General features: G+C 42.8%; 1 protein-coding gene across 5 annotated transcripts; it reads right to left on the bottom strand.

Moving 5' to 3' along the window:
- Positions 1-910: 910 nt before the first annotated feature.
- Positions 911-25,000, bottom strand: MIF4GD (MIF4G domain containing). 5 transcript variants are annotated; one of them, XM_087709960.1, is made up of 7 exons: positions 12,961-12,995; positions 12,054-12,175; positions 6,253-6,389; positions 5,675-5,784; positions 3,983-4,138; positions 3,530-3,622; positions 911-2,573 (listed from the first exon to the last, which is right to left on the bottom strand). In XM_087709960.1, exons 3-7 carry the CDS (start codon positions 6,332-6,334, stop codon positions 2,346-2,348), a joined length of 669 nt encoding a protein of 222 aa, XP_087566086.1. In that variant the 5' UTR covers positions 6,335-6,389; positions 12,054-12,175; positions 12,961-12,995; the 3' UTR covers positions 911-2,345. The 5 variants fall into 5 exon arrangements, with proteins under 5 accessions (XP_087566086.1, XP_087566087.1, XP_087566088.1 ...); XM_087709961.1 differs by lacking the exon at positions 12,961-12,995 and adding an exon at positions 12,634-12,870; XM_087709962.1 differs by lacking the exons at positions 12,054-12,175; positions 12,961-12,995 and adding an exon at positions 24,859-25,000.
- Between the last annotated feature and the right edge of the window lie 1,014 nt (positions 25,001-26,014).

The following is a 26,014-nucleotide window of genomic DNA, read 5'->3' as shown; positions in this document are numbered from 1 at the left end:
AATGTTATTTCTGTAGCATATCAAATTAGATATAGTGTATAATACTTGCTGTTTAACTGTTAAATCCCCTTTATTTGCTATTGGAATGTAAACTGACCACTTCCAGCCTCCTAGGCATTATGCTAGTTTTCAGATCTGCTGGCGTAGCTTTAGAACAGTTATTCTTTTCTGATTACTTCCCATATTTCTGTCACAATTTCATATGTACACAACCCTATTGTCTCTTTGAACAGTAAATATCCTCACAATTTTAGTCAGCTTTTGTTCTTTCCTTGATAGTGGTAAAGAGACATAAACTTATGAAGTGACTCTGCTGAAATCCTATTAATGTGATTTGCAAAAATACAGATGTGTCTTACTTAGGAATGGAATTTACCCATTTATCTTTGGAATACAATTTGATTGTCCTCTGCCATGATTGAATTAGCCCATAATCCACTTGTATCTATTCAGCAACATACCATGCATTAATTGGATACTTTCTGGTCCTTTAATTTTTCCACATATAGAACAGGGTGAGGAGTTGTTATATGATGCTTTGAGAATGATAAAAGATTATAAAATTAGTGAATTGATAAATGTTGTTCTACATACTGATACCCTTATATCAAGTGCTTCCATGGCAAAACTACTGACTACTTTCCAAAGAATAGTACGTAAGGTTGACATACCACTATATATGAGTTGTCAGTTAAACTCTTTGTAACTATAGTATTCTTGGAGAAACCTTCATGATCATGTAGAAAGACAAAATGAATAAACTGACAGGCTTAAATATTGAATAAGCAGCACTTCAGGTGCTGATTCCATATAGGATACCATTTCTGTCTGATAAAAGGTCATTTCATGCCTCTAGCTGAATGATTATTCCCTGATTTAATTTGGTCTAGAATAATAATAATAAAAAGAATGGAGGCAGAAGTGTAAAATATTTTATAAAAGTTCCAAACAGAACCAAGTCTCTTTCAGATAAATTTACAGTACATTGGTTTAAAGTATTGTGGGAGAGAAATGTTATAAAATGAATTGTTACCTATTCCCCAAAAGGACTAATTCTGCTGTGGCTTTGTAAAAGTCTGTGGCTTTACATCTTCTGGTGGCAGAAGGTGCCACCTTAGCTAAAATCTGACCTAGCTTGGAAGAAAGCTGAAGGTTGCAAGCAGAAAATATTTGCATAGTATTTTCCTACACTTGAAGAAAGATCAAAGTACCCAATCATAGACTCTTTTTCTTTTAAAAAAAGTGCTGTTGGAGGGTCAGTTAGAAACCAGAGCTATCCTCCTGAAGCGTCAAGCATTGCTGGGCAGTAGCTTCCTGGGGCATACTATACTCTGATGGACTTCCACAATCTGGTGCTTTGGATTTGAACTTCCTTAGAGTTGAAATTCATACCTGAAAGGCATTGTGTTGAAGAAACCCACGTTAATAAAAAGATTTGTCCCTTGAATGTAGCCTTTAAGGAACCTAAATTACATGTTTAATTACCATGGTTGTTTTGCTTTAAGGGGAAAAGGGAGAGAAAAACTGTCTCTTTTCTCATTCCCCCCGCCCCCCTAAGATAAGCCTTTTGTATTGTGATAGATTTTGCATTTAAATAGGTAAGGATTAACTATCAAAGTAGCCCTTCTTGGATTATGCCATTTTATATGCTGGTTGGAAGTGATAAGGTTATCCACCAAAATCTCCCTTATTATGCAATATTATCCTCTCCCTGTGAGACGAGTTTCCTATAGTTGTGGAGAAAACATTTTGATTTCAGACTAGTCTTGTCTAGGCACAGCTTGGATTCCAGAGTGATTAATAGTTCCATTGGAGAAAGCTTGGTTACAAAAAAGCAAATAACACTTGAGCTTTGATCACAGAATTATTTTCCTTTTTCAAAAAAGGAATAAACTGAAGCCAGTTATCAAATATTAAACGAAACAAAAGCTTACCAATACAGGCCAGAATGAGTTGCTATTTTTTTAAGTTGATGTGAAATGATTCCTAGGCTGGTTTTTAAAACCTGCCATTTACATTGCTAAATTGAAAGTAAGGGAGAGAAAACCTCCCTGCGTAAAATCCCAGCCCAGCCTGCAAAAGGACATAATAAAAAGCCAGTATTTAGTGCAATACAACAGGAGCAGCAGTGGCCAGGTATCTGCTACTTTTTTTCCTTTTTAAAGTGTTCTCTCAGCTCCTCAGTTTTAGGCAGCAGTTCCCTGGCACAAAGGAGCAGGGCACATGTTCAATAACAAAAGGTTTAGGAATAATAATTTAAAAAAACATTATACAAGTTGCAGCTTTGGTGTAAAGTTTGCTGGTGGAAATGGTGCGAATGCAGGCTTTGCTGGTGGTTCAAGTGTTCAGTCAGTGACCTCACTGTAATAATACTTCTGGGCTGCTTCTGTCATTTTCCAATCAGTGGCCCGGAACTCAATGATCTCCAGGAGTAGCAATTGGGACAGGGAGCTGAGACCCTTCTGCAGAAGGAATCCATCACGCAGAAGGGAAAAGAGCTCATCCATCCTCTGACTGTTCATCTTTTCCAGCTGTTCACCAATGCGATGCAGCTGCAGCACCAGGCAGTCCACCTTAAGGCAAGAAAGCAACATGTATTACCACACATGTCCTTGAGGCTTCTCTTCCAGATCATTATCCACTGACAAAAATAAACACAGTTCAAGGGCTACCTCACCTGTCCTCAAGCTAGTAGTGCCATCCAGATGTGGCTATTCCGGCCAAGGATTATGGCAAATTGTTTCTTTTCCGGGTGCATATAGGAATAGTTTTATACTTAAAGTATGTACTTCTAAACATATTCTCCCTCATTAAACAATACCCATTTTCATTCCTTCTTAGGACTCTGAAAGGTTCAATAACCTTTTCAGTACTCTTGTTACAGTATATATTCAAAATATTTTGCAATTGCATCCAAAAGTTTTGATTTTTTCATTGGAATTCCAATTCAATGGAATGTAACATGCATCTGACACTAACCAATTGATCCAGTTGTGGGATTAAAATTTTTTTTACTACCGGTTCTGTGGGCGTGGCTTGGTGAACGTGGCATGGTGGCCATTGCAGGGGAAGGATAGTATAAAATCTCCTTTCCCATCCCATTCCAGAAGGTTACTGCAAAATCCCCATTTCCTCCTGATCAGCTGGGACTCGAGAGGCAGAGAATAGATGGGGGCGGGGCCAGTCAGAAGTGGTATTTACCGATTCTCTGAACTACTCAAAATTTCCGCTACCGGTTCTCCAGAACTGGTCAGAACCTGCTGAATACCACCTCTGAATTGATCCCTTCTTTCATATGCCCCCACAACAATCTACTTGATACCAATTCATACTTTCTAACATACACTGTAACCCCTTGATTCATAACTACCTTACACCTTGACTTCCTTGCATGTAATCCCCAATTCCACTACATAAGATAAGACTTTCTTCATTTATGTTTATTCCACCTTTCTCTTTTCTTTAAATTCACCCAAGCTGTGAATTAACAGAGTCCATGTTATCCATGGTTTGTTCCAAGAAAACTCACCTCTTCCTCTTTCTGCAGACTATCAGGCTGTGCCAATCGGAAGAGGCAGTCATAAACAGGATTCACCAATGCCATCATGGGCATATTATTGACCTGTTAACAGATTGTGGACTTGTCATATCCATAAGCATGTTTAACCCTCACACACCCCCGTCTTCAACTTCTTATTACCACTTGGAGATTTTAAAAAAACACACTAAGCAAGTAAATGTATTTTTAACTAAAAGCAGTGCAGAAAAAAAAAGCTCACAATGTTTTTCACTGATTTAGATCACAACAAAAAGTGTAAAAAAAATGGCTCTGGTCATATGATGCCTTGGCTTACAGTTGCAACAACTAATGACTGAAATTCTGATCTCAGTTGTGGTGTTGTGGACTAGGCATGAATCAATACCAGGCCAACTCTGAATGTTGCTCTGAGGCATTTGGGTGTTCTCAATAGGATCCCCTTACCCTCAGGTAGTCAAAGACATTGCAGATAAAAGTGACATAGCAGATCCAGGCTTGGAGGGAATGGGCTCGTAACTCATCACGGTCCTTATACTCTTGCTGCAGTCGGTTGAGAAGGCACCGCCGGAAGATACTTTGGCCTGTTTGTTTGCTTTCCACCTGTGATAAACATCAAGCTGTTAAGCCCAAGGGAAAGCTATATAAGCTATATGCAATCAAAAGAAATCGCTGTCCGTGTTCCCTTTACACTGTTCACATGGACACCATTGCAGCAGTTGTTGCGCACAACTCTGACCCAGACAGTGTGCAAACACAGAGACCAAGAAAGGGGTCATGAGGGATGGTGAAGGGAACTAGTGATCCCCAGCTATCAAAAGAGAGTGACATGCACCCAGATGCATCTCCATTCCTTTTGGAACGGAAATTTGAAAGCACCTGACATGTACAATTAGGGCCTCTGAAGTTTTTCTCCTTGGTTTGCTTGGACTATCTCCCAGCTTAATAGGCCCAGGCATAGAGGAAGAATCCAGTATTTTTTCTATGCCTGTAAGTCGTGAAATTAGGAGACCGGAAAAGAAGATTAAAGGTTAAAGTTACTCCAGCAAAATTTCCTATAAACTTCCTCATAGCCAGTAGATAGCAATAGCACTTAGACTTATATACTGCTTCACAGTGCTTTTATCGCCCTCTCTAAGTGGTTTTGCAGAGTCAGCCTATTGCCCCCAACAATTTGGGTCCTCATTTTACCAACCTCAGAAGGATGGAAGGCTGAGTCAACCTTGAGCCGGTGAGATTTGAACTGCTGAACTGCAGCTAGCAATCAGCTGAAGTAGCCTGTAGTACTGCATTCTAACCACTGAGCCACCTCGGCTTATATATTGTATAATCTTGCACATCTGCTTCCTAGTCATGAGGGAACATTGGTGGTAGCACAGGATTTTTATCTCGTAGGCATTTGTATAGTGGTGAGGAAAAGCAAGTGACAAAACACATTTGATATTATAATGCAATTCTGTCCCATGTACTTGAATACACTAGAAATCTGCCCGATTTTTGCTATTTCAGTTCTACTGGGCTTGGAAAGGAGATCTGTGCTCTACCTCCATTTCTCTCTCTCACCCACACTGTCCAAACCCCATCCATAGGAAGACAAAATGTGCCTGAAGAAGCAGGAGCCTCTAGGGACACAAAATGTGGAGGGAGGCAAAACTTAAATGGGTTATTTAATGAGTTTTGCTCACCAAGTCAGGGGTTGTAGTTGAAGGGATAGATTCAGCTTCTATCCTCTCCTCTGGGCTGGATGCCAAGCATGTTCTGTGGGTCAGGTCAAGCCAAGCTCCATCTGTGGAAAGGAAGCATGGCTGCTGAATGACAGGCATGCCCAGAACCCTGCTTTAATGCCACCTACAGGTTCCTTTATATGGAATGAATTAATTACACTGCGTAGTGTTATATTATTATAGTATATGTCATATTATAAGGGGAGGATAGCATTATTGTATTGTTATTACTATCTCATTATATTACTTTATACAAATCTATCTCAAACTGGAAATGGGGACAACATTCCACCCATTCATAGGCATGAAACAACGCTGAGGATTGACAAACAGAATCCAAAGTATACCATAGTTGAATGTGGAAAATGGCATTAAACTTCTTACTAATTCTCAGAAGGACTATTCGGTCTCTCACCTGAGTGATGGCATAACAGATGCGTCCTGCCTCTTTACTGAATACACAATCTTTTAAAGACTGGTCCACAATTATATTGGCCACTTTCTCCAGATCCACGCTGCTGGGATCTACAGAAGAGAAGGCAACACTCAATTCTAGATCGAAAGAAATGTAAATCCATTTGACAGAAATTACATCAGCAGTGCCACATAAAATACCATTCCGAGTGAACTTGGAGACATGCACCAAAACGTTCAGTGGGCAAAATAGGAACTGGACATGCCAGTTTTTTCCTACTTGCATGCCCTACAGGTGTGCTGAAGTAGTGTCCAATAGTTCAATAACATAAATACCAAGTGTGTATTTTGGATTATATTAGTCAATAATTGGATGCAACTGCAGAAAGTCTTACATATGCGTGTGCCCTCCTTAGTTCCTGAAGAAAAAGCCTCTGGGGCAGAGTTTAAGGAATCAGAAGAGTTTCATGGCAGCAGACAATCTCTTCGTTTGTTTATAAGCTCTAAGGATTGCGTGCTTGGGGGCCATGGAAGAAATGGAAAGGAAAAGGGAGGGGGGATAGAGAAAGAGCTACTAACCTTTCAGTGCTGTTTTCAGTAACTGCTGAACTTCTGAATCAAATGAATATATTTTATAGTCCTCTTTGCTTGTCTCCTCCATCCCTTTCCCTCTTTCAAGTGCTATTAAGCCAGGGAAGCTGCTGAGTTAGCAGGACCTATGGAGAGAGGTGAGATCATAGAGTGTTTCTTTGGACCAGGGATATTTGTGCATTGGTTCTTCCCTAGATAGGCTCTCTAATCCGTGCAAAGAGAAAAAACAGTACTACTAGAGTTGATAAAAGGAAATAAAACCCTTGGATAACAAATGAAGAAAAAACAAACTTGGGGAAGATTCTCTTCCAACACAGGCAGCTAGTACTCCAACTGAATAATTGCTGTTCCTGTAAAGCTATCTCGCCTTCCTCTTATTATTTGAAAATAAGATGCTTCAGTGTGCAAAACAATCTAACATCATTGGCTCCCCTACTCCAGTAAGCCAAATACAGTTTCTGAATCCAGGGCCAAGCAGACTGCTCAGTCATCAAAATTCCTCAGTTTTTGCTCAGTCATGCAAAAGTGAGTTGACAAGACATGACAGAATCCACGGAAAACATTTTGGAGATCTGGAATCTACTCAAAGAATAGAAGTTGGAAGGTATGTTCAAAGAAGAAGAGCAGTTGTGTTAATATACTATTAACTTCCCAGTTAACATCTAGTACTGGGGAATCCTGAGTATTCTACTTTTTGGTCCCTACATTTCTAAGCCCCAGTTACAGCCAATTACCTTCCAAAGACTGATTCGATCGCACAGACTAGGCCTTCTCCGGATTCCATCTGCCAGCCAATGTCGGCTGGCGACCCCCCGGGGGAGAGCCTTCTCTGTTGCAGCTCCGACCCTCTGGAACGAGCTCTCCGTGGAGATCCGGACCCTTACGACCCTCCAGGCCTTCCGTAAAACCACTAAGTCCTGGCTGTTCCGGCAGGCCGGGGGGCTGTTGAAGTATCCAGCCCCACGGTAACTATGAATGTTGTGTGTATTTTAAACTGTTGTTTGTCTTATTTATTCCCTTCCCCTTTGTATTGTAAGCCACCCAGAGTCCTTCGGGAGTGGGTGGCATACAAGATTAATAAACTATGACTATAAACTATAACTACAGCATCTCTGTTTCACTTTCCTTGTTCAATTTCGTCTGTTCATTTGTTCACTTTTCCTCCCCAAATGTTAACAATTCTTTGTAAAGTACCATTCTTGAAATCCATCCATCAATATGTTCCTTTGTCTTGAATTCTTCTCCTTTAACTTAATGGAATCCTTGCTTGTATCTCTTCTGCTACCTAACCACTGCCTTTCCCATTTAACATTTTTGAGTTAGGGTAGGATATCAGGAATTCCTGATCATTCTGGTATCATGACTCCCTAAAACAATAAATGGATCTGTGTAATCTTTTAGAAGCTGCAAAACTGCAACTATCTCAGCAGCTCCAGCCTGTCTGGCTAAGAGGGGGGAACGCTGGAGTCAGCGCCCTCAAAAGGCTGACAGGCAATCTATATATGTACTTATTTCTGCTACAATCATACTAATTGAACATGTACAGCTCTTTCTACTGAAGACAAATGTAGAACAACTGGAGTATTCCTTGCCTGGCCCTGTTCCCTGACTTTTTGCAGTTGGGCCAAAGGAAGAGAGAAAATGAGAGAAAAAAGGTGAGCCAGTATTTCCTCTTTTTCATATCTATAACTCTGATTACCCCTTGCCCACCAAGCCCCCCTTCAAGGAAACAAAGCACTGGGGAAAAGTAAACTCCTGCCATCCGCTGGAGATAGAATGATATGTGCAAAGCTGAAAGTCTTTCAGATCACACCTGTATTCTGTCTGGAAAAGCATTTTCTTGTGCAAGTCTAAAAAAGACAAAGTATGTAATCTCCCCCAGATTTGCCCAGGAGTTCACAGGTTCATTGTATGTGATGCTCTACTTGATCGCTCTTGATTTCCAGTAATGCGATAAGAAAATACTGCAAGAGGTTTGCTACCAGTAAATTGAGAAAAATAGGGAGATACTTTAGCACAGGAAGACACACACTACTCTAAGCCATAATATGGGTGGTTTAGTTCTGGCTTAGTATGTTGCATGAACCCTAGATAAATGGAACGTATTCAAAGTATGAATGAAACAAATTATGGCCTAATTCAGTGAACTCAATTCCAAAAAGAAATGGTTGGAGGCCGCAGTCAAAGGCCTGCTTTTGTATAGTATTATGGTATCATCAAAACACAACAATTATTTCAAAAAGCGCTGTTGTTAATATTTTCTAGTTTTTATGCTTCATAACAGCTATTATTAATCATATATAATTATACTGAATTACTGATAAACAAACCATTTTTCAAATGGCTTCCTCCCACCCCCAAAAAAGTCCACAATTTTAAAAAGTCATCATTTGAAATAGATGAATAGCAGCGTAAGAATTCCTTAGCAAAGATAAAACAGATACAAGTTTAAAAAATCCAAAGGTTTGAGAAATTAAAATCTTCCTTAAGCAACAAGATATAATCAAAGAGACACCAAAGCTTTCTGTCTCAGAAAGCTTTCTGTAACTGAGGCATTTTTATGGATATCTCTATTTTTGAGAGTCCATGAAGGGTCACTTCTCAATATATAAAGAAATGCATAAGGAGACAGGACCATGGAGATCTTCAAACTAGTGCCCTGAATTGAGCTGCTGAGTGGATTTGGGGCTTGCTTCATTTTTTACTTTACAGAAGGCAGTCTTTCTCACAACAATTTGTTGCTTTACTGTTACAAAGTTTAGGTGTGTAGAGTCTAGTGTGACACCTAGCTGTTGTTGATGTACTGCTTGAATAAAAAGGCAGGCAATCAATCAAACAAAAGATAAAATAAAAAACTTACCTGTGTAAAATGAGCGAACTGGCCAGAGGTACAGCAGCCTCCATGTACAGCAGGGGTGTCAAACTTGCATCATCACAGCGGAGTCACGTGATGTATCAGGATTTCCCCCTCCCCTTCGCTAAACTGGGCATGGGCGTGGCCAGCACGTGATGCATCCGGCCCATGGGCGGTGAGTTTGACAGCCCTGATGTACAGTCAATCAATATACACCGCCATGAATTTACTAAGGGTATGAGAACTCCCTTTTTACGACAACTGCTGTCATTACACAGCAATGCTATTAATAGAGCACAGCCAGCTTTGTTATTGCATGGAGAATTCCCAACTGATAAGTCAGTTTCAACACATACCAGAGCAGCCATACCAACCTTTCAGAGCATGGGACATCTAGCTATGTTTCAAGAGCAATTACTTCTCTGCACAGCAGTCAGCAGTCAGTATGGCTGCTGATTGTTCTGTGATTGTTCTTTTTTTTCATATTTTTATTTCAATTTCATAACATACAATCACATGTATACTATACATAGCCAATATCATATAGTATTAAATAGCGATTACATCAGTTCCTCTTGTCCTCAACACCCCAAAAAGATTAACACCCATTATTAGCTCTTCTACTCTCCCTACACCTCTTTCTTCTACCTCTCTCTTATTTCCTATCTTCCCTCCCTCTTCCTTTCCTACTCTATTTCCCCTTCCTTTCTCCTTCTTCTCTCTCTACATTCCACTCCTCCTTATCCTCAACCTCCTCATCTTCCCCCATTACCCTCTCTCCTATCCCTCCCTTCCCACTTTTCTTCTCCCTTCTGCTTCCCACTCTTCCTTTCGTTGGTGTATTTCCGCTTCCATACTACTCTATTTCCTCTTCTTTTCTCTTTCTACTCTCTCCCCTTACCACTCCTCCTTATACACCTCATCTTCCCCCTTCCCCCTCTCTCCTATCCCTCTCTTCCTATCTTCTTCTCTCCTCTACTTCCAACTCTTCTATATCCTGACTTCCCTCCATCATTTTCTACTCTACTTCCCCTTCCTTTCTCCTGCTCTTCTCTCCCTTTACCACTCCTCCTTATACACTTCATCTTCCCCTTTCACCCTCCCTCCTATCCCTCTCTTCCTATCTTTCTTCTCTCCTCTACTTCCCACTCTTCCTCTGATTCACTTAATGTGTTTCGGCATCTGAGCAAAATCCCTTTTGTGTTGATGGTATTTATAATTCCATTTCAATATACTTAAAAAAGAAAAAAAATAACAGTATACATGTACAATCATCCAACATCCCTCCTCCAGCTTAGTAAACTCCACTCCCTCCCACCCTCCCCCCAAGCCCCTAACCTTCCCCCACCCTGACTTCCCAGAACCAATACAAGGTATAAATCTTTAACAAAAACAGTTTAAGATATACTTAAGAGAAAACGTAGAAAGTTAATAACATCTTTGAATTCATATTAGCTCCTCCTTGCTAGGCTAACTATAAATAATTTGTATCGTTTCTGATCTTAGTCATAAACTATCTGAAATTTCCTAGACCCATATTATTTTGAATATAGTCAGTCCATTTTTCCCAGTCTGGTTTATATCTCTCATTTGAGTTATCCTTGAGATATGCAACTATTTTAGCCATCTTTGCTAAGTTTGTGATCTTCAATATCCATTCCTAACTAGTAAACAAATCTTATTTCTTCCAATATTGCGCCACCAACAATCTAGCTGCAGTTATCAAATGCAAAGTCAAGTTGATCTCTACTGCTGTTAGAGTCAGTAATTATACATAACAAAGACATGTTCTGTTATTGTTCTGATGTATGTATAGAAACCAGAGTTACTGTTGCCTGATGCCCGACCTCTGGAACATTATCCCTCCAGAGATCAGACTGGCCCCAACCCTATTGGCCTTTCACAAAGCCTTGAAGACCTCAAATTAAATCAAAACTTTATTGTCAATGCACAACATGTGTACAATGAAATTGAATCAGCCCCTCCTTGGTGTAGTCACCCACACCCGCCCTCGCCCCAGGAAACACAGAATACATCTCAATAACTCAAAAAATGAAAGAAATAGAATTCCTAAACCAATGGTGAGTTCTTACCGGCTCGGTCCGGTTCGGCTGAACCAGTAGTAGCTAGGCGGCCTGAGTCGCTGGAACCAGCAGCCATGCCCCTGAACCGGTTCTCCCAGCAGTGCCTATGGCGCCACCATCTTGTTTTTTGCTTCTGCGCATGCACAGAGCAATTTTAGTTGTACTCTGCATATGCACACGCGTGTGTGACACACCCCTGAGCGAACCAGCAGTAGTCTTTGCCGGAACGCACCCCTACCTTAAACTCAAATAAATAATAAGTAACACACATTCCCATATACCTATAAGTATGTAACATTATATTATATTACATTTGCATGAACATGTTGCATGTTGCGCTGGCCCTGCAAGTCTATCATATTAAACCAAATTGTGATGTTATGTTGCGTTCAGAAGTCTGACAGCCCATGGATAAAAGCTATTTTTTCAGCCTATTCATTTGGCTGGCTATGCTTCTATATCTCCTGCCCAATAGCAGGAAAATAAAAAAATGCTGACCGGGGTGTGAATCATCCCTGAGGATCTGACAGACCTGATTCTGTGCCTGCCTCCTCCTCATGTTAATGTCTTTTTATTATTTTCCCAGCTGTGTTATATATACATATTTATTCATTTTAACATTTCGAGTCACTCTTAGAATCATGTATTTGAAATTGGTGCCCACACAGATTAAACATATGATGAATGTGGTTCTATTCCAACTCCTGAAAATAATTTTTGGAGTAAAGGAAAAAAACAAACCTAAAGGCAAACCACTTAAATATTGTTGCCCAGGATATGACACAGATATTCAACAAGTCCTTGGAAAGGAGCAAAATCAGAGAAACACTTCATTTCTTTTTCATACCTACCCATAAAACATTGGCTGACCCAGTCCAGCAAAGCAATCACAATGACTTTGAGTGTGGGTGGATGGCTCTACAGGCCGTCCTTACAACAGTTCATTTAGTGACCATTCAAAGTTATAACAGCACTGAAAAAAAGTAATTTAGGAGCATTTTTCACACTTACAAACATTGCAGCATTTCTACTGTCACATGATCAAAATTAAATAGCTTGGCAAGTGATTCATATTTATGAAGGTTGCTGCCCCAGAATCACATGATCACCTTTTGAGATCTTCTGACAAAGTCACAGGGGCGGGGGACGGGACCAGATTCACTTAACAACAGCAGGGATTCGCTTAAGAAGTGTGGCAAGAAAGGTGGTAAAATGGGGCAAAATTCACTTAACGTCACTTAGCAAACATACATTTTGGACTCCATTGGGGGGGTTAAATCAAGGATTACCTGGGCTTTTAAACCCAGTTTTTCCAACAGGGAAGCCAGTGTATCAAGGGAAGGGGGGTGGGTAAATTGGTTTCTCGCACCCCGAATTTCTCTGGCAGGCAGACCCAAGAAAGAGAGAAGGAGAAGTCGGAAGGACCCCTACCTGCTTTCGCCTTTCACGACTCCGATGTCAGCAGGAGCGCGCCGGCATCTTGCCGCGGGAAAACGCCCCGGGGACCCCTAAACCTTTTTGGGGTCCGGCTCGGGTCGTTGGAGGTATATCAGAAAAAAGCCCACCACCAAAAAGAGCAGCAGCAGCAGCAGGAAAGGCAGCAGCTCAAACATAGAGTGCAAGTGCAGGATGGGCATCCTTCGTGTATTGGCACCGGCGCCCCCCCCCCCCCCCCGCACCGTCAAAAGCGCCCAGCTGACCCGGCCCGAGCAGCCACCGCGCGTCCTACCGGCAGGCAGGCCCTGGCTTTTCACTCACTTTGGGGTCCGACGTCAACTCCTAAAACTCAGCTGCTGACTCGGGTGCGTTTCCCCCCCCCACAACCTTCCCCCTTGTTTGTTTGCACAGCCGGAGGCTTCCTCTTAGGTCATTTCCTCGCCAAACGGTGACAGTATACCGGCAAGCAGCGCCTCCTGCTGGCAAATGGAGGTACCCTCCTTTAAACCAAGGTTCTGAAGAGTTAACCTCACGAATAGACTAGAATAACAGAGTTGGAAGGGACCGTAGAGGCCTTCTAGTCCAACCCCCTGCTCAGGCAGGAAACCCTACACCACTTCAGACAAATGGTTGTCCAATCTCTTCTTAAAGACTGTTAGAGCGCTCACAACTTCTGGAGACAAGCTGTTCCCCTGATTAATAGTTCTGTCAGGAAATGTCTCCTCGGGTCTAAGTTGCTTCTCTCTTCGATTAGTTTCCACCCATTGCTTCTTGTTCTACCCTCAGGTGCCTTGGAGACTCCCTCTTCTTTGTGGCAAACCCTGAGATATTGGAACACTGCTATCATGTCTCCTCTAGTCCTTTTTTCATTAAACTAGACTAAAGTGACCAGATTTTCAGATTGGTAAAGAGGGACACCTTTGACCGGGGATGGGGTGGGTGGGGGTCATTAAAATTTTTATACGGAGCAACAATATTTTCATACAACGCAAAAATAGTATTGTAATATTTTTTTTATTTCAACATAACTACAATTTACAAATATAATACATTTATTTACATTTATATTTATAAAATATATTTACAAAAATTATGTACAGTATTATTTTATTCTTTGGCATATTTCTCATTTGAGTGATTTTTTTTTAGTAGATTGCTGTCGTCGTTTAAAAGGTCATGAAATTTTTCACAAGAATTTATTAAATTATATTTCACACATAAAATGGCTTTCAAAGTCTCAACACTTATTGTGATTTTTCTGATGTCCACACTTTATTTACCGTAGAAAAAACGTGTTCAGTCGCAGCATTAGTTCCTGGTAAGGACAACGCGTATTCCACAATTTTTAGTTTATTATTGTATGGAACAAGGTTTGTTTCAAAATGATGAAATATTTCTAACCATTTGTTCTCTATTGTGATTTTTGCTGATGCCCAAGTTTTAACCTTTTCCTTATCAATATATATATTTTTAATAATGATACTTCATCAAAAATATCACTTTCAGAAATATTACTATTTGGGAAATTTTGAGTAATATGATCGAATGATTTTTGCACATCATTCCAATTAAGTTCTTGTTTTAATGCAACCCAATGAAAATGTTCAATATCATTGTAATGTACCGTCCACTCTTCTAAATAATCTATGCAGTTACTATAGAACTTTTTAATGTGATTCATGATATCTGCACGATTTATTGCACCTTGTTCTTCTAGCTGGCTTATACTATTACGGATAGTTAACGGAATAAAAATATTTTCTAAGCGCTGTTGATACTGAAAATTTAAATTATTAATTTCATTTGCTACTTCGATTACCAAAATTTTGTCACCTTCAATAAGTTTTATAGTATTTTGAAAAAGAGCTGCTTGATTGTGTACAAACTCTAGCCAAATTTTTGAAAATTCTTTTTCAAAAAACTCTTCTAAAATTCTAGGACATTTATCCTGTGATAGAAAGTAGGATTTCAAAGGATCGTATATTTTCAAAATTCTTTCGACAGCTGGCAAAAGCGCTAACCAGCACGTTTTACTTAAGGTGACCAGATTTTCAGATTGGTAAAGAGGGACACCTTTGACGGGGGGGGGGGGGGGGCTTGATTAAAAAATTTATACAGAGCAATAAAAATTTTCATACCACGCAAAAATAGTATTGTAATATTTTTTTTATTTCAACATAACTACAATTTACAAATATAAATTGTAACTGTTGGCAAACATCAAAATTTTGATCACGTGACCATGAGAATGCTGCAACGGTCGCTAAGTGTGAAAATGGTTGCTAAGTGTGAAAAATGGTCATCAGTCACTTTTTTCAATGCCATTGTAACTTTGGTCACTAAGCCCATTATACAACCTTATTCTTAAGTGAATAACTGCAGCTGATAAGTTAACATAAGTGAATCTGGTTTCCCCATTTGACTTTGTCAAAAGGTCACAAAAAACAATTACATGACCCCAGGACACTGAAACCATCATAAATACGAATCTGTTGCCAAACATCAAAATTTTGATCACGTGACCATGAGGATGCTGCAACAGTCGCTAAGTGTGAAAATGGTCGCTAAGTGTGAAAAATGGTCATCAGTCACTTTTTTCAATGCCATTGTAACTTTGGTCACTAAACAGCCATGTTTCTGACTTAACAACCACCATGATTCACTTAACGTGGCAATAAAAGGTCGCAAAATGAGGCAAAATCATTTAACAAACGTCTCCCTTAGCAACAGAAATTGGGGGATCAATCCTGGTCGTAAGTCGAGGATTACCGGTAGCCAATTGCAAAAGGCAACTTTACTTGGAACAGGTGAGATTGTGCCCAGATCCCTTTCATGCCAACATCCCATCCTGTCCATGGGGAGAACTCCACAGGCGGACAAAAGCCCCAATCCCCTCTCAACCTCCAGCTGACTCTGCCATCCGCCATAACCACACATGCCCTTCAAAGGCAAAACTCAGGGGGCTGAATTCTACAGGGGGAGGAGTAAAGGGGGGATTTGAGGGGCAGCCCAAAGCACCATCTGTCTAAATTTGCATCAGGCAGGCAGTAACATTTTCATAGACCATGATCAGAGGAGCAGCTGATCCTATGGAGAGACTCCTCCTGCATTCAGTCCCAGGCCTACAAGTGGAAGTACCCCCCCTTCCTTCCTTCCTTCCTTCCTTCCTTCCTTCCTTCCTTCCTTCCTTCCTTCCTTCCTTCCTCCTTCCTTCCTTCCCTCCCTCCCTCTTTCTTCCTTCTAGCCTTCCTTCCTTTCCATTCTTTCTCCTTCCTTCCTTCCTCTTGCCTATCTGCCTTCTGTCTTTCTGCTCTTTAGATCTCTCTTCCTCCTTCCTTCCTCTTTCCATCCTTTCACCAAAAATCAGGATGTTTTATTAGCATCAGCATCATTCTGCTGAAAATGCCAGATTCTGTGGTACTTCTGGATGAGATTTAGAAAATTACAGAGACATGAGGAACCATTATATAATTTCACTTGGCAAAACTCTGATTAAAATAATAGCAACAAAATGTAAGGTTTTTTCATTTTAAAACTCTAGCAAAACATAGATTTATTTCCAGTTTAGTTAAATAATGTCATTATAAAAAGGAATGCAATGGATTAAATAAAAATGACTTTTTCTTTTATTAAGAATACTTATTCTACATTAAACTAGAAAATATTTCATAGGCCCTTCAACAAGTTTGTTACAGGTTTTCAGGAATGCATGCATTCTTGAAACTGATACCATGTAATGTTAAAAAGCAGATGGCTAACTAAGTACACTAAAAACCATGTTTAATTATTTGCTACTTGAGGCCAACAGCAATGATGAAGAAATTTCTGTCATCCTCAGTGACAATATTTTTAGGGCCCAAAAATAAAACTCTGTATATTGGATCTGTTGAATGGAGAAAGGCCTGCTCCCCCCCCCCCCAATGAGACGCCTTCCACGATAATAGGAGAGGAGAGCCAGTCTGCAGAGGGGAGGGGGAAGCAGGCCTTTGTCAGCTTCTGCTTTGCTGTTGCTTCAGCTGCCATGAAACGGGGAGGGAGGGCATGGTATTTGGGTGGGGTTACTCGATGTGCTGGAGGAATATTCTGGAGTTCTCTGGATGGTCAGACTACGCATGCGTGGGTGTTTCCCGCCTGGACTAACGGCACCGACATTCCATCTTCGTGATGCCTTTTGAAGTTATCTCACACCTGACACTTGAAGGACTTATGATTGGACTAGGCCTATGATGCCAGGGTGTGTGGAATGGGCTATTCTATATATCAACTGCTTTCGCGCCTAATTAATCAGACTTCGCTATGCAACCGCTCTTTAACCATTTTTAATTAGTAAAAGTACATTTGATTTTCCACGTATGGAGTCACATGGTCTTTCTTTCCTAATTATTAAATGGAGAGGTGCTGACAAGTAGCGAAGTCTCAAAATCACCTTTCCAGGAGATCACCATCTACCGTGGAGGGTGCAAATGTCTTCGCCAGCCAGCGGAGAAAAGGAGGGAGAACTCCCCGCCGAACTCTTGCTTCATGAAGAATTGTCTCAGCTGCAGATATCAAGCCCGGCTGATCCACCTCCCCCCCGGTGGTCCACCTCGGTAGGACAAAGAGAGGAGGGGGCAAGCTGGGATGCGGGGGTTATCCGAAGAAGACACCAGGAAAGACCGCTGGAGGCGGGAGCCGAAAGAAGACCCCAGGGGGGAGATCAACCTGATTACTTGGAACAAAGGTACTTTGGGCAAATATGTGGGGAAGACGAAGAGGTCAGGAGGGGCTGGGAGCGAGAAAACCCACGCGCTGATTCACCCCCCCTCGTGCTGATTCACCCCCTCCTGCTGGGCCTTTTGCCAGGCTAGGGGGGCCACCTCCCAGAAGACGCAGAATGGCTAAAATTCCCCCCTTGCCTGTGAGATATGATGGAAGCCCTGCGAAACTGGGGTCTTTTATCATGCAAGTTTATAATTACATGGAGATCTACGGCCCAGATTTTGAATCAGATACCATGAAAATAAGGATGATTTTACTATCATTAGACGGAGAAGCGTCTGACTGAAGTACTGGGTTACATCAATCGACTTCCCCCCTCCTGAGGAATTTCAATAGGTTTATAGAGGCTTTCAAAAGACGCTTTGATGACCCCCTTACTGAGAAATGAAGCAAATTAAAATGTATAACCCTTGAGCAAGACGACAGACCGGTGTCCCAGTATATTCAAGAGTTTCAACGCCTTTCCCAGTACATGAGGGGGTGGAGTGAAGAAGCCCTTTTGGACAAATTTGCTTTGGGCTTGGATGAAGATATCTATCAGCAATGTGTCAATCGAAATCTCCCCAAGCGCTTAACCGTTTGGTTTGAACACGCTGCTGACATCGAGCTGGATTTAACGAGGCTCCGTTGTGCAAGGGAGGAGAGACAGAAAAGGAAGGAGAAAGCTGCAAAATCCATGCCCCCCCTAGCCGGAAAGCCCCGTTCGGAGGGAAGAGCGAGGGGAGAGGTGGCCCCTCGGGGAAATCCAGGCCAGTCACGTGTTTTCGTTGTGGAAAATTAGGCCATCGCGCACCCGACTGCCGTGCTAAATTACCCTCAACCACCCAACCCCCGTCCAAGCGGGAGGAGAGATCTGGCAAGTCCTCAGACAAGAGAAAGAAGGAAGCTGTCTTCGCTGTGGATTCCAGACCCCCTCGCTTCAGCCAGGCCTTGGAGGGAGAAGCGGACGCCCCCCCCAGCTCTTCTGATGACTCGGATGACGACACATCGCCTCGCTGGGTGAGTTCAAACAAAGGCCCCATGCTAATCCCCATAGAATTGAAAGTTCCGCCCGATGGGGGGCCGGAGTCCCTTCACGCCTTACTTGACTCAGGGTGTTCCCGGTCAATGATCAATCCTGCTATAGTGGAAAAGTTGGGCCTCAAATTACGTACTTTAAAAAACCCCATTGTCTTCTGCCAAATAGATGGGTCCATCGCGGACGGGGCCCCCGCTCATTTCTTTACTGAGCCCTTGGAAATGAAAATGGGTTCCCACACAGAACTAATCTCTTTCATTGTGGCTCCTGGGATGGACAGACCACTAATTTTGGGCCTCCCTTGGCTTCGGAAATGGAACCCTCGCATAAATTGGAGGGAAGGCTGGTTACGCATTCGCACGAAAGAGCCTCCGGAAGGGGAGGGCGTTCCTGAGAAACCTGTTAATTGCAATCCTGAGGTGGCCGCCAGAGGGCAGGAGAGGATTGAAGGAGAGGAAAAGATTCCTAAAGTGTATTGGGACCTGAGGGGAGTTTTCAGTGAAAAGTCTTCCGACAAACTTCCACCCCACAGACCTACTGATTGCTCCATTGACATTCTTTCCGGGGTTAAGCTACCAAAACCCCAAATATATTCCATGTCACCCAGAGAGATGGAAGAAATGCGGAATTTCATAGATAAAAATTTGGAACGGGGATTCATTGAACCTGCTCGTCCCAAGGTTGCTGCCCCTGTACTTTTCCGTGAAAAGAAAGATGGCTCTCTCAGATTATGTGTTAATTTTAAAAATTTGAACGGGATATCGGCCCAAAATGTATACCCACTTCCATTGATGAAGGACATGTTGGCCCAGTTGGGGAAGGGCCGCATTTTCACTAAATTGGACCTCAGGGAAGCTTATTATAGGGTCCGCATAAAGGAGGGAGATGAATGGAAGACTGCTTTCAACTGCCCTCTTGGTTGCTTCCAGTTCCGGGTCATGCCTTTTGGCCTGCAGGGCCCCCCTGCAGTTTTCATGCAATTAATCAATGAGATCTTGCATGACCACCTCTACAAAGGAGTTATCGTATATTTGGACGATATCCTTATCTATACTCGCTCCTATGACGAACATGTCGCACTCGTGCGCACTGTTTTGAAAAAACTCAGAGCTGCTGATCTTTATGCCAAATTATCCAAGTGTGAGTTTCACCAAACTAAGATTGACTACCTTGGATATCGCATCTCTCCAGCCGGCATTGAAATGGACCCTGAAAAGGTGAGGGTGGTCTCTGAGTGGGACGCGCCTAGAACTCGTAGACAATTGCAAAAATTTTTGGGTTTTGCTAATTTCTACCATCAATTCATTCCTTCTTTTGCCAAAATTGCGCTTCCTATAACTAATTTGCTGAAATCCAGAGGTGGCCCTAAACCTAAGCCTAGCAAGCCTCTTGACTGGACCATGGACTGCCAAGCGGCTTTCGAGAAACTGAAACGCCTTTTTGCTGCGGAGCCGGTGCTGAAGCATCCCGACATGGACAAGCCTTTCGTCGTCCAAGCTGATGCCAGCGACGTCGCTGTTGGGGCCGTCTTGTTGCAATCCAACGACCAAGGTAACCTGCAACCTTGCGCGTACACCTCCCGCAAGCTCACAGACACTGAGAGACGTTGGGCAGTTTGGGAGAAGGAGGCGTTTGCGGTGCGGTGGGCCCTAACCACGTGGCGCCATTTTCTGGAAGGCGCTAAGCACCCTTTCGAGGTGTGGACTGACCACAAGAATCTGGAGGCTTTGAGAATGCCGCGCCGTCTCTCCCCCAAACAAATGCGGTGGGCCCAACATTTCAACCAGTTCAATTTCACACTCAAGTACATCCCTGGTGGGAAGAATTTCATGGCGGACGCCTTGTCCAGACTCCCTCAATACAACTGCTCTAAACTGAGCATCGTGCAACTGGTGGTTCCCACTTCCAGCCTGGCGGCTCCGGTGATTACTCACCAGCAGGCACGAGCAAAAGTGGAAGTGACTCAAGATTTTCTTTCTGACCTCAAACTCGCCCTTCCCCAGGATGACTGGTTCCAGAAGCATCAAGATGAGTGCACAATGAGGGACGAATTGCCATGGATCGGCGCCAAATTGGTGGGTCATTTTGGTTTTGTAAAAACTTTGCATTTAGTGAAGAGACAATTTTGGTGGCCATCTTTGAAGAAGGACATTGAACTTTATGTTGCCAGTTGTCCCGCTTGTGCGGCCGCGAAACGGCCTCCAGGTAAACCGCAGGGATTGCTCCAGTCTGTCGCCCGACCTGTTGCCCCTTGGAAGGAGATCTCTATGGACTTTATTGTTGAGCTCCCCGAGAGCCAGGGGCACACCGTCATTTGGGTCGTTACGGATTTGTTTTCGAAACAAGTTCATTTCGTGCCCTGCCACAAAATTCCTTCCGCTAAGGCGCTAGCTAAACTCTTCATTTCCCACATTTACCGTTTGCATGGGGTGCCTGATCGCATCATCTCCGATAGGGGTGTCCAGTTCACCTCAGTGTTCTGGAAGGAATTTCTCAAACGTATTGGCTCCGCCCAGGGCCTTAGCTCCGCCTACCATCCTCAGACTAATGGCGCTTGTGAGAGGACTAATTCTGTTCTTGAACAATATTTACGTTGTTTCATCAATTATCAACAAGATGATTGGGTGGACTTATTGCCGCATGCTGAGGTGGCCTACAACAATTCTGTCCATTCCAGCATTGGTTTCATGCCTTTCCGTGTGGTGTATGGTCAAGATTTTGTTCCTATTCCTGAATTGCCTCGTGACCAGCCGCAAGTTCCGTCCGTCGCTGACTGGAGCGAACGTCTCAGCCGTATTTGGCCTTTGACCCTGGCGACTCTGGATGCTGCACATCGTGCCCATAAAAAACAGGCGCATAAAAGGCGTACACAGCCATATGAATACCGGGAGGGTGACTTGGTTTATTTGTCCACGAAGTTCCTTCACACCACGCAGAAGTCTAAAAAGTTGGGGCCGAAATATGTGGGTCCGTTCCCCATCGTGAAAGTCATCAATCCTGTCTCTGTTCGTTTGCAGTTGCCCAAGCACCTTAATCGAGTTCACCCGGTATTCCACATTAACCTCATTAAACCTGTTCGTGTTTCACATTTACGTCCACCCGATGACCCTCCGCCTACTCCTTTGCTGATCAATGGTGAACGACACTTTGAAGTTCGTCAAATACTTGATTCCTGCAAGCGGCGTAATCGCATCCAATACTTGGTGGCTTGGAAGCATTTTCCTCCCTCTCATGCGGAATGGGTTGACAAGTCCCATGTTCGTGCCCCCCGGCTGCTTCGGAGGTTTTATGATGCGTATCCTGACAAGCCTTAATTTTTCTCTTTTCCCCTCCCTGTTTCTTTTTGTGTTTTGTTGTTCGTCTGTTTGTTTGTGTTTTTTTTTTTAGCCCTGAACGCTTTTTTCCGGGGGACGGCCGGATGTCAGCTTCTGCTTTGCTGTTGCTTCAGCTGCCATGAAACGGGGAGGGAGGGCATGGTATTTGGGTGGGGTTACTCGATGTGCTGGAGGAATGTTCTGGAGTTCTCAGGATGGTCAGACTACGCATGCGTGGGTGTTTCCTGCCTGGACTAACGGCAACGACATTCCATCTTCATGATGCCTTTTGAAGTTATCTCACACCTGACACTTGAAGGACTTATGATTGGACTAGGCTTATGATGCCAGGGGGTGTGGAATGGGCTATTCTATATATCAACTGCTTTCGCGCCTAATTAATCAGACTTCGCTATGCAACCGCTCTTTAACCATTTTTAATTAGTAAAAGTACATTTGATTTTCCACGTATGGAGTCTCATGGTCTTTCTTTCCTAATTATTAAATGGAGAGGTGCTGATCCATTTCAAGGAGCTGCCACTTCTTCCACCACCTCCTCCCCCCCACCTCTTAGAAGTCCAGCCAGCTGCCCGCCAAGCTCTCCACCGAGACTCACCCAGAGTTTTCACCGCGATTTGCCTGGTGAGGGGAGGCGGCAGGTTGATGCAGACCAAATCCACAGTATAATAAATACAAGTATAATAAATACCTTCCTCCTCCTTCTCCTCGCTGTGATCTGGATGCCCGATGCGCCTTCCTTTCCTCCGTGTTCGGCCCTTTCGCGTGGAGCCTCAAGATTACGAGCAATGCAGGGTTGCTATGTTAAGGGCGCCCGGCCCCAACTGGGAACTGCTGCTGCTGCGGCACCCGATCCCTGCAGCAGTGGCTGGCTCTGCTCCCGGCCGCGGACCCCTGCCCTGCCGCGTCCAGCGTGTCTTCAACAGCATGACCCGGGATCCCAAGCAGAGCTCCCCCCACCTAGCTGCGTTGTGCACACACGTGGGGATTCAAGGAATCTGGCCGGATTCCTTGAATGCCCGCGCGTGTGCGCAACGCAGCTAGGCGGGCTCCACTTGGGATGACCCGGCTATGCCCTCCATTCTGGCGGCTCCCGGGCGGCGATCCCACCACCATCTGCTCACGGCTCTTCTCGCCCGGACGCCCAAAGCCTCCCAGCCCGCCCGGGGCGAGTCAGCTGCAGTGCAGCCGGTGGTGGGCAGGAAGGCTTCTGGTGGCTATCCCACCGCCATCCGCCCGCTCACTCGCTACACTACTCCGCCCATGCGAGCGGCAGCGGATAGGCGGGGGAGCGAGAGATCGAAGAAGGCGCCAAAATTAAGCGGGATCTTTTGGGAACGGCCTGGGACGCGGGAAAAATTAGGAGAACGTGTGCCTGTCCCGCCAAATGCGGGACGTCTGGTCACCTTAGTTTTACTGTAACCAAGTATTTTGTGATATTCGACTTCAACATTTTCACAAAATTCTTTAAGCATTTCAACGCGCACAGTGTATATATAGAAATAAGAATATATTTTAACAATAATATTTTCCACATCTACGGGCAACAAGTCAGCAGCTGTTTGAATGGCGTTATGTATTATGTGCGCTGCACAACCAACACCAATAATGTTTTGATTAAGGTTTTTGTTTAATTTATAAAAAATATTATTTGTACCTCTTCTCGCTTTTCCTCCAAAATTTGCATTCATGTTGTCTCCACAATATGCAATTATTTTATGTTTTAAATTGTTTTGTTCCAAAATATTAATAATGGAACTGAAAATTATTTCAGAAGTTTCGCCGGGCAAAGAAACAAAATCTAAAATTCTAATTTGTATTCCAGTTTCCGAATCAAAAAATCTAATAATGGTTAGAAATAATTTTACATCCTTATGATTAGATGCATCATATATAATGGATGGATATATGGATATAAAATTAATTTTCTCTAGATTTTTGTTTAATTCTGAAAATGCATATGGGGAAAGCACATTACACACAATTGCCTCGGATTTTGTTCCAGCACAGGCAAATTTTTTGTTGAATAACTTTTTGACAACTTATGATGTACAGTCCATAGATCTGAAGGAATGATTGTGGTTAATAGCATGAAAAGACATAAGTCCTTCTGCTAATGCTAATTTCTTTTCTTCGTCTCCATAAGTAGTTTTCCGAAAAAATTCCTGTATTTTGGAGGAAGATGCAGCAGTATCTAAATATCTTTTATGTTTCTGTGTCTCCAAGTGCTTTGAAATATCATTCTTCCCGACGTGCGAAATAGAAAATTCAGCATTACATTTCTCACATTTTACTATGTGATCGCTTTTGGTTTTTTTAAGAAAAGGAAATTCACTTCTTAGATCATCATTGAATTTGCATCCTCTTTTCTTACTCATTATGTTAATAATCTAAAAAAAAAAAATTATACGATTTTATACGATATAAAATTCAACGAGGGTGAAACACACTAAATCTGCCAAAGCTGCCTTGCACCAACCTGGTCTGCCCATAGAATAGCAGCCACTTTGAGACACATAAACCTGGTCTGAACATATTGCATCACAAAGAAAACATTTGCAAAAAGGAACATTTCTTGTAGTAAATATATTTTATAAACAGTTAAAAAATAAAATTTCCCCAAAAATAATTTTAAAAAGATATTCTATAAATAAAAGAAATCCTTAAAAACCATTGTTAAGTATTACACCAGCAATAATTTACACTGTAACCATTTCAAACTATTCCACACAGAATAAATTGAAGTAAAACCATTTTTAAAAATTCTATACATAATATCTTTTTTTAAAAAGTCTAAGACAATTTTAAAAAAAAGAATCCACACAGAATAAATTGAAGTAAAACATTTCAAACTATTCCACACAGAATAAATTGAAGTAAAACCATCTTAAAAAATTCTATGCACAATACATTTCAAAGTATTGTGCATAGAATTTTTAAAAATGGTTTATTTCAATTTATTTTGGATAGAATCTTTTTTAAATAGTCTAAGACAATTTAAAAAAAGAATCCACACAGAATAAAGCTATTTTAAAAAATCCTATGCACAATAAAAAAAATTTATTTTAAAATACATCAAAAAAATAAAAGAAAAAAACCCGGCTCACTTACCAGCAGGCAGGCAGAATCAGCAGAACTCCTATGCGATGGATCCTCGCAGCGATGGATGGAAGCAACAGGGAGCAGGCAGGCAGAGACGCAGCAGGAACAGGTAAGACACTGGACTGGACTGTGGAGGGACAATAAGGCTAGGGTTACTAAGCAGGCGTGGAGGGCGGGGCGGGGGGGGGGAAGCTAGGCGGCGGCGGCTACTGCCAGCCCGCAGCCTCGTTAGGAAAGGCAAAAGCTAGGCGGCGGCGGCTACTGCCAGCCTGCGGCCTCGCTAGGGAAGGCCTTTGCAAGGGAAGGCCTTCCCTTGCGAAAGCTAGGCCGCTGCCACCCACCCGAAGCCTCCCGAGTCCCACCGCCGGAGTTGCTTACCTGAAGCAGCAAGAAGGCGAAGGCGAAATGAAGACTCGAGTCAAGCAGCGCGAAGCTTAAACTTTTCTGCCCCCAGCCCGCTCACTGATTGGCTGGACTCCCGCCAATCAGTGAACGGCGGCTGGGCTGGCTTAGACTAGTGCGGATGGGCGGGGGAGTGAGCGAGCGAGCTGCAACGCAGCAAAAATGGGAGATCGAGCGAGCGAGCGAGAAGGCGCCAAAATTAAACATGAAAAATCGGGACTTATTGATAATGACGCAGGACGCGGGACAAATTGTAGAAAATCGTGACTGTCCCGCCAAAAGTGGGACATCTGGTCACCTTAAACTAGACATACCCATTCCTGCAATCATTCCTCATATGTTTTAGTCTCCAGTCCCCTAATCATCTTTGTTGCTCTTCTATGCACTCTTTCTAGAGTCTCCACATCTTTTTTCCATTGTGGCGACCAAAACTGGATGCAGTATTCCTAGTGTGGCTTTATCACACTTGGAATGAAGGCAAAATATTGCATGTCTTGGGATAATGTTGCAGGATCCAATCTGGGTCGGTCACCGGGACCAGAGGGCTGCAGGATGAGCTCCAGCATGAGTCCGAAGGCTTGGAAAAACTAACTATCTGGTCCCGGTGACCGATCCAGATTGGATCCTCCAAGAGTTAATCTGTTTGGTTGCCTTTCTGTATTATTGCTGATCCAACAGCCAATTACTGATGTCTCGTGAGTGATATACACTAACTGAAATAATTACTGGTGCAGATTGGCAATATGTAGTCTTTATTTAACTT

Source organism: Thamnophis sirtalis, unplaced genomic scaffold (genome assembly GCF_051295495.1).
Source record: "Thamnophis sirtalis isolate CommonGarterSnake01/CBP01778 unplaced genomic scaffold, rThaSir2_p1.2 scaffold_3, whole genome shotgun sequence".
NCBI lineage: Eukaryota > Metazoa > Chordata > Lepidosauria > Squamata > Natricidae > Thamnophis > Thamnophis sirtalis.
This window is presented reverse-complemented; position numbering and strand designations above follow the sequence as displayed.